The sequence below is a fragment of the Pongo pygmaeus genome, chromosome 19 (assembly GCF_028885625.2).
Source record: "Pongo pygmaeus isolate AG05252 chromosome 19, NHGRI_mPonPyg2-v2.0_pri, whole genome shotgun sequence".
In the NCBI taxonomy this organism is placed as follows: Eukaryota; Metazoa; Chordata; class Mammalia; order Primates; family Hominidae; genus Pongo; species Pongo pygmaeus.
Genome location: NC_072392.2, coordinates 94,310,477 through 94,319,769, shown reverse-complemented (window position 1 = coordinate 94,319,769; position 9,293 = coordinate 94,310,477). Strand labels below are relative to the sequence as shown.

At 47.0% G+C, this 9,293-nt stretch overlaps 1 protein-coding gene across 1 annotated transcript in view; it reads left to right on the top strand.

Moving 5' to 3' along the window:
• Positions 1-3,705: 3,705 nt before the first annotated feature.
• SRP68 (signal recognition particle 68) overlaps positions 3,706-9,293 on the top strand; it is a 37,892-nt gene continuing 32,304 nt past the window's right edge. Inside the window, exons 1-3 of the mRNA XM_054457471.2 lie at positions 3,706-4,147; positions 5,999-6,065; positions 9,112-9,225. Of these exons, the coding sequence (XP_054313446.2) occupies positions 3,796-4,147; positions 5,999-6,065; positions 9,112-9,225 (533 nt within the window). The 5' untranslated portion in view covers positions 3,706-3,795. The remainder of the gene's footprint in view (positions 4,148-5,998; positions 6,066-9,111; positions 9,226-9,293) is intronic.

Genomic DNA, 9,293 nt, shown 5'->3' with positions numbered 1-9,293 from the left:
CATTTGGGACAATGAATCATTACTATTTAAGTAGAACTTAAGCCTCACCGTCCGCTGGGTCTGAAAATCACCACCTTCTGTCTCTGCAGCTTCATATCTGCCTCACCTTCCCCTGTCCTGGTCCCTAGGGCCCAGTGTCAAGAATATTCTTTTTCCTCTTTTTTCCCCCAAGAAAAAAGCCTCTCAGGAGCCCAGCTACCCCCTCCTCTTGGTAAGGAAACCTTATTCACACCCCTGCCCTGCCTTCCTACCCATTGAACAGGAAGATGATAACAGTTTGTGTTTATGAGATGCTTACCATTTATTTATTCAACAAATATTTATTAAGCAGCTGCACCTTACTAGGCATTGTTCTGTGTCCTTAGGATATACTATACCAGTGAGCTCTACAAAGATCAAGGTCCTCCGTGAACTTTCTAGCAACAGAGACATACAATAAACATAACATATTAAGCTATTGCAAGTTGATAAGTACTTGCGGGAAAAGTAGTTTAGAGTAAGGGGATTTGGGAGTACCAGGGTGGTGGTGATGGTACAATTTAAAGGAGGATGGTCAGGCAGACCTCATTAAGTTGACATTTGAGCAAAGACTTGAAGGCGGTGATGGGCTAGCAAAGCAAATATGTAGGGGAAGAGCATTTCTTTTCTTTCTTTTCTTTTTTTTTTTTTTTGAGATGGAGTCTTACTCTATCACCCAGGTTGGAGTGCAGTGGTGCGATCTCAGCTCACTGCAACCTCCGCCTCTAGGGCTCAAGCAATTCTTCTGCCTCAGCCTCCCGAGTACCTGGGACTACAGGCATGCGCCACCACACCCAGCTAATTTTTTGTATTTTTAGTAGAGATGGGTTTTCACCATGTTGGCCAGGCTGTTTTCAAACTCCTGACCTCAGGTGACCCACCTGCCTTGTCCTCCCAAAGTGCTGGGATTACAGGCATGAGCCACTGTGCTCAGCCTCTTTCCTTTTTTTAGCGATGGAGCCTCCCTATGTTCCCCATGCTGGTCTCGAACTCCTGGGCTCAAGCGATCCTCCCACTTCAGCCTCCCAAAGTGCTGGGATTATAGACATGAGCCACCATGCCTGGCCAGAAACGCATTTCAGAGAGAGAGACCACAGCCAGTGCAAAGGCCATAAGGTAGGAGCGTGCCTGTGTTCCTGAGGCAGGGAAGATGGTATGACCTGAGTTGAACCAGCAAGGGGATTGGTAGGAGACATGAGCCACATAGCGTGTAGGGATTTTTTTCTCCCCCAATCTAAGGATTGTGGCATGTAGTCTCCATAAAATGAGGCAGCAGTGCATGGTTTTGACTAGAGGACTAACATAATCCCACTTTTTTTTGGTAACAGCTTTGTTGAAATATAATTCATATATCATGGCTGGGTGCAGTGGCTCACACCTGTAATCCCAACACTTTGGGAGGCCGAGGCAGGCGGATCACGAGGTCAGGAGTTCGAGACCAGCCTGGCCAATATGGTTAAACCCCATCTCTACCAAAAAATACAAAAAAAAAAAAAATTAGCCAAGCATGGTGGCACGCGCCTGTAGTCCCAGCTACTTGGGAGGCTGAGGCAGAAGAATTGCTTGAACTTGGGAGGTGGAGGTTGCAGTGAGCCGTGATCGCACCACTGCACTCCAGCCTGGGCGACAGAGTGAGACTCCATGTCAAAAAAAAGGAAAAAAGAAAAAAAATAAAAGAAAAAAGAAATATAATTCACATATCATACCATTTGCCCATTTAAAGTGTTCATTTGGCTTTTAGTATATTCACAGAGTTGTGTGACAGTTGCCACAATCACTTATAGAACATTTTCTTCCCCACCAAAAGAAACTCATACCCATTAGCCTTTATTCTTTCATTTAGCATGATGTTTTTCAAAGTTCATCCACATTGTAGTATAATCAGTACTTCACTCCTTTTTTTTTTTTTTTTTTTTGAGATGGAGTTTCACTGTTGTTGCCCAGGCTGTAGTGCAATGGCAGGATCTCGGCTCACCACAACCTCTGCCTCCCGGGTTCAAGTAATTCTTCTGCCTCAGCCTCCTGAGTAGCTGGGATTACAGGCATGCACACCACACTCAGCTAATTTTGTATTTTTAGTAGGGATGGGTTTTCTCCATGTTGGTCAGCCTGGTTTTGAACTCCCGACCTCAGGTGATCCACCTGCCTCGGCCTCCCAAAATGCTGGGATAACAGGCAAGAGCCACCGTGTCTGGCCACTTCACTCCTTTTTTATGGTCAAATAATATTCCATTGTATCATTATACCACATTCTATTTTTCCATTCACTTATCAATGAACATTTGGGAAACTTACTTTTTAAAAAAATTTATTTACTTATTTTTAGAGATAGGGTCTTGTTCTGTCACCCAGCCTGGAGTGCAGTGGCATGATCATAACTCACTGTAACCTCAAACTCCTGGGCTCAAGCAATCCTTCTATCTCAGTCTCTCAAGTCGCCACGACTACAGGTGGGTGCCACCACTCCTGGCTAATTTAATTTTGTGTGTGTGTGTGTGTGTGTGTGTGTGGAGACAGGGGTCTCACTATGTTGCCCAGGCTGGTCTTGAACTCCTGGCCTCAAGCAATCTTCAGCCTGGCCTCCCAAAGTGCTGTGATTACAGGTGTGATCCATCGCACTTGGCCAGACACTTACTTTTTTTTTTTTGAGACAGTCTGACTCCCTCACCCAGGCTGGAGTGCAGTGGCCCGATCTCAGCCCACTGCAACCTCCACCTCCTGAGTTTTAAGCGCTCAGCCTCCCGAGTAGCTGGGATTACTGGCGCCCACCAGCACACCTGGCTAATTTTTGTATTTTTGGTAGAGACGGGGTTTCACCGTGTTGGCCAGGCTGGTCTAGAACGCCTGACCTCTGAGACCGGAAGCGGTGGCTCACGCCTGTAATCCCAGCACTTTGGGAGGCCGAGGCAGGCGGATCACCTGAGGTCAGGCGTTCGAGACCAGCCTGGCCAACATGGTGAAACCCCGTCTCCACTAAAAATACAAAAATTAGCGGGACGTGGTGGCAGGCGCCTGTAATCCCAGCTACTCGGAGGCTGAGGCAGGAGAATGGCTTGAACCCAGGAGGCAGAGGTTGCAGTGAGCTGAGATCGCACCATTGCACTCCAGCTTGGGCAACAAGAGCGAAACTCTATCTAAAAAAAAAAAAAAAAAAATCCGTCATTTAATCTTCCTAACAACCACTTAAATTGGTTATCCCCATTTCATAGATGAAGGAACAGATTTACAGGGAGATTAAGTTACATGTCCCTGCCGCTAATGACGGAGCGGGGATTGGAATCCCAGGTCTCAGACTCTAGAAGGTGCAGAGCAAAAATTCATATTTTCCCATGTCTCAACACTTCTCCCTCTTTGGACTGACGGCCCCAAAGTGCAGGGGTCCACGGTCCCAAGCGGTCTGAGAAAGTTCCCCCGTTAGGACACCGTCTGCTGACTGCGCAGGGCGTCCTCCGGCTTGGCTTTCTTACGGCCAGCCTCAGAGGAAAGGGCAGGCAGAGGCGGGTCCCTTACGGACGGGGTGTCCCGTTCCGGTAGGGAGGACCCCATCTCTTGAGTCCCTGGGGATGCAGACACCCCGAAATCCAGTGTCTTTGGTCTCCTGCTTTCTGCTGGGCAGGACGTGAACCAGATCCCCAGTCCAGGATGCAGGACGTGGGGTCCACCTCCGGTTCTCCGCCCTTGGTGGGTGGGAGTTGGGACTACCCCTGAGATCTCAGCAGCCACGGTCTCACTGCGGCCTCAAGTCCCCACCTAGCCAGCCACAATTCCGGACCCGGAATGACAGGATCCCTCGCGCAGGCGCGCTCCAGCACATGGCGCCCTGCTGCAGCAAGGGCCCACAGTGGCGGAGTCCGCCGCTATCCCATCAGCCCGGCCAGGCAGGTCCAGCTCTCACCCGCCCAGGTCGTCCCGCCTCCCCTATCCCGTCTTGCTCTGCGGCGCAGGGGCAAGATGGCTGCTGAGAAGCAGGTCCCAGGCGGCGGCGGCGGCGGCGGCAGTGGCGGCGGCAGTGGCGGCGGCGGTAGCGGCGGTGGACGTGGTGCCGGAGGGGAAGAAAATAAAGAAAACGAACGCCCTTCGGCCGGATCGAAGGCAAACAAAGAATTTGGGGATAGCCTGAGTTTGGAGAGTATCCTAGAGTAATCGGGCCTAACTCGCAATGATTACGTGTCGAACTGGAGGGCTGGGGGCGGGAAAGGCGGCGGGTCCTGACAAGTCCTGGCAGGAGAGGCCGAGGGTTGCAGTTTCTCTCGCCCTTACTTTTTGGTGCTCAGAATTCCGGGGGGGTCTGTCTCTCAACTAGTCTTTCCTCGTGTCCCCCTCGCCCTCCTGGCTAGGTCCTTTTCTTCCAGTGGCACTGGGATATCAGGCAGGTTTCCCCTGGTGCCCCGCAGTTGTCCAGTTGGAGGGCTTGTGACCAGGTGACACCTTGAGCACCTTGCTTTGGCACCTCGAGCCACTGAACTAGGGAGAGGAAACTGCAGTGTTGACATTTGGCTTAATACTCTTGTCTGACTGTTGTCGTAGACTGAGTAGTAAAACCTACAGCTTGATACTTTGAAAGTGGAAGTAAAGATTGACTCAGAGGAAAAACTTGTTGCCCATTTTGATTGTAAGTTACCGTAGTTAATATCGATTGTGTCATTTTTTTCTGATCGGTCTGTAGGCATTTTATCTTGCTGACAGTCATTCATATAAGCTGGAGGAATCGGTTTCTAGTTTCCATCAGTGTGTATCTCAACCGAGAGCTTGTGGTACTAGTTTGTGACCTTTTGAAATGAATAACAAATGGAGAAAATGTAGGCGAGTTTCTGAAATAACACATTCAACTTGACATCTTAATGTGCTTAAAGTTCTCAGGGGTTTGGAGTTAAATTTTTTGAATTACTGGTAATAGTTCCAAGTAGACGTTAGCAAGCCCTGATTTTACTGAGACCTTTAATCTCTTTGTCCCTTTTTAGTAATTTAAAGAGTCCTTTTAGTGTTCACTATTTTAAAATATGTCTCTAGAGAAGTGTTGAGGAAACATGAAGAGAAAACTATACCTATATAGATGAAGGTCATTGCACTTTCTAAAGTTTAGTACATAATCTTAAATATTTTAAGATTATTAAAAGGAGAATTTGGTCAGTCGTTCTTCTTTTAAAAGAAACACCTTAATACTTTTATGCAAACTGTGGCCTAGCTTGGTTGACATGTGCTAATCATAGACTCTCTAAGCGTCACAGCTGTTAAGGAAAGTTAGATTTGGCAGGTGTTGGAGATTATGCAAATGGAGGTTTAGTACATGTCATTTATAACCTGAATCTGAATGAATAAAATGTGGGGTCCAGGTGTAAATTGGTGTGAAGCACCCCAATTATAGTCAGCATTTAGAATCCATCAGCTTAATTTAAACTGGGTTTTGGCAGTTTCCAGTGGCCAGTAGTGCCCTCCTTTTTCAGTTTGCAAGTAGTAACAGTTCAGGCAATCAGTTTTTCTGTAGGTTAGCCCTGTCCTGTGACAAGATAGATATCGAAAATGGTTACAAAAGATCTCACTAGTGTACTAAATATTTCACAAATTTGTGTGTGTGTGCGTGTGTGACTTGAGTCTCGCTCTGTCACCCAGGCTGGAGTGCAGTGGCGCTGTCTTGGCTCATTGCAACCTCTGCCTTCCAAGTTCAAGCGATTCTCCTGCCTCAGCCTCCTGAGTAGCTGGGATTACAGGCGCTTGCCATTGCACCCGGCTAATTTTTTGTGTTTTTAGTAGAGACAGGGTTTCACCATGCTGGCCAGGCTGGTCTTGAACTCCTGACCTCAGGTGATCCACCCGCCTCGGCCTCCCAAAGTGCTGGGATTACAGGCATGAGCCACCGTACCCGGCTATATTTCACAAATGTTTAATGTGTTGTGATTTGACACAGATACAGACTGATGGTACAGGTTTTGATTTGTTTGGATTCTTGCCATCGTAAGATTTTCCTTAATCTTGACTCTAGTTCTTCAGATTATTAAGGAATCCCAGCAGCAGCATGGTTTACGGCATGGAGATTTTCAGAGGTACAGGTTGGTATCACATACAATATGTTTGGAAATCATTGTGGGACTTGCTTTGCTTTTGTTAATATCCTGTTTACTCTGCTATATCAGAAAATATACTAGAAAGTCTAGAGCATTGTTTTTTTTTTTGTTTGTTTGCTTGCTTTGTTTTTTTTTTTTTTTTTTTTGAGACGGAGTCTTGCTCTGTCGCCAGGCTGGAGTGCAGTGGCGCAATGTTGGCTCACTGCAACCTCCGCCTCCTGGGTTCCAGCTATTCTCCTGCCTCAGCCTCCTGAGTAGCTGTTTTTTTGTTTTGTTTTTTTTTTGTTTTTTTTCAGATGGAGTCTCACTCTGTCACCCAGGCTGGAGTGCAGTGGTGCGATCCTGGCTCACTGCAGCCCCTGCCTCCCAGATTCAGATGATTCTCCTGCTTCTGCCTCCTGAGTACCTGGGATTACAGGCATGTGCCACCATGCCTGGCTAATTTTTGTATTTTTAGTAGAGATGGGGTTTCGCCATGTTGGCCAGGCTGGTCTCAAACTCCTGACCTCAGGTGATCCACCCACCTCAGCTTCCCAAAGTGTTGGAATTACAGGCATGAGCCACCGGTTCTGGCCTATTTCTTTTTTTTTTTTTTCTTTTTCTTTTAAATAATCTATACCCTGGTAGCTTTGATTGAGATGCTGAAGTAGTATTTATTTTATTTATTTTTGATACGGAGTCTCACTCTGTCGCCCAGGCTGGAGTATAGTGGCGCGATCTCGGCTCACTGCAACCTCCGCCTCCCGGGTTCAAGTGATTCTTCTGCCTCAGCCTCCTGAGTAGCTGGGACTGCAGGCACATGCCACCACGCCCGGCTAATTTTTAGTAGAGACAGGGTTTCACCATGTTGGCCAGGCTGGTCTTGAACTCCTGACCTCAGGTGATCCACCTGCCTCAGCCTCCCAAAGTGCTGGGATTACAGGTGTGAGCCAACGTGCCTGGCCTATTTATTTATTTTTATTTCATTTTATTTATTTACTTATTTTTTTGAGACAGAGTCTTGGTCTGTCACCCAGTCTGGAATGCAGTGGCACGATCTCTGTGTACTGCAACCTCCATCTTCCGAGTTCAAGCAGTTCTCCTGCCTCAGCCTCCCGAGTACCTGGGATTACAGGCATGCACCACCATGCCTGGCTAATTTTTGTATTTTTAGTAGAGATAGGGTTTCACCATGTTGGCCAGGCTGGTCTCAAACTCCTGACCTCAAGTGATCTGCCTGCCTCAGCCTCCCAAAGTGCTAGGATTACAGGCGTGGGCCACCACGCCCGGCCCCCTGAAGTAGTATTGAACTATCATTTTGTATTGTAAATTATGTGCTATATTACCTTGACTTAAAGGTTGGTGCAATTATATATTTATTTATTTATATAAAAAACTAGTCAAAATGTATGTATTGAACATCTGCATACTAGACACTGTGGTAAGGCATTGTGGAAAATTTAAAAATGAAATCCTAGCCTGGTGTGGTGGCACATGCTGTAGTGCCAGTTACTTGGGAGGATGAGGCCCGAGAATTGCTTAAGCCCTGGAATTCAAGCCCAGCCTGGGCAACAGCAACATAGTGAGACTCTGTCTCAAAAAATAATTCTCCCTGCACTAAAGGGATTTATATGAGTGGACAACTATGTGAGAACATAATTATAATGCCACACACTGTAATAGAAGGAAGAATAAAGAGCTACATGAGCATAGAGGAGGAGGCTTGGCATAGAGGTGACATTTGTAGTGCTTCTTGGCGATAACCTAATTGGCTTGCTTCCTCACTTTTCTTCAGACCTGCCTGCAGTTCTTTCTCCATATGTTTGGTGTCATCCTAGTCTTTCTCAGGATGCCCCTTTCCCTGCTTTCTTTACATTCGTTAGAATCCTCCTCATTCTTCTTCTTCTTCTTTTTTTTTCAGACGGAGTCTTGCTCTGTTGCCCAAGCTGGAGTGCAATGGCGTGTTCTCGGCTCACTGCAACCTCCACCTCCCGGGCTCAAGCAGTTCTCTGCCTCAGCCTCCCGAGTAGCTAGGATTATAGGCACCCACCCACTATGCCTGGCTAATTTTTTTTTTTTTTTTTTTTTTTTTGAGACGGAGTTTTGCTGTTGTTGCCCAGGCTGGAGTGCAATGGCGCAATCTCGGCTCACCGCAACACCCACCTCCCAGGTTTAAGTGATTGTCCTGCCTCATCCTCCCGAGTAGCTGGGATGACAGGCATGTGCCACCACAACTGGCTAATTTTGTATTTTTAGTAGCGACAGGGTTTCTGCATGTTGGTCAGGCTGGTCTCGAACTCTCGACATCAGGTGATCCGCCCGCCTCGGCCTCCCAAAGTGCTGGGATTACAGGTGTGAGCCATTGCACCCATCCCCTCATTCTTTCTAGGCCCCGCCATCAGTCCACTGCAGCCAAAGGTGCTAACAAGAGAATGATTACCCATGTCCATTCAACTTGACATTTGCCTTGTTTTCTTGGTTGCCATTTTCTCTGCATGATTCTCCTCAATTTTAATGTGGGTTCCTTGAACATGGGCACTGTGTCCTCCATCTCTTTGTGTTTCCTATAATACCAATCATATTGCCCTCCATGTTTTAGTTGTTCAATAAATGTTTAGGGCCGGGCATGGTGGCTCATGCCTGTAATCCCAGCACTTTGGAAGGCTGGGGTGGGCGGATTGCTGGAGTCCAAGGACTTCGAGACCAGCCTGGGTGACATAGTGAAACCCTGTCTCTACAAAAAGTACAAAAATTAGCCAAGTGTGGTGGTACACCTCTGTGGTCCCATCTACCCGGGAGGCTGAGGTGGGAAGATTGACTGAGCCTGGCTACAGTGAGCCAAGATCACACCACTGCACTCCAGCCTGGGTGACAGAGTGAGACTCTGTCTCAAAGAAAAGAAAAAAATGTTTGGAAGCTGATATGTGAAAATTCTAGTAACCATAAGTATAATACCCCAAACCATTGACCCTTGACTTTGCCTTATTGCAGAATTTATTATTCAAAATACTCTCAGCTTGGCTGAGTGAGTTTTGTCTGTGGTTTCTTACAGGGGCTACTGTTCCCGTAGACAAAGACGTCTTCGAAAAACACTCAACTTCAAGATGGGGAACAGACACAAATTCACAGGGAAGAAAGTGACTGAAGAGCTTCTGACTGATAATAGGTATTGACTGCTCCATGCTAGTTGCAAATTACATCTTGCTAATACATTTATTGAACAATGACATGTGC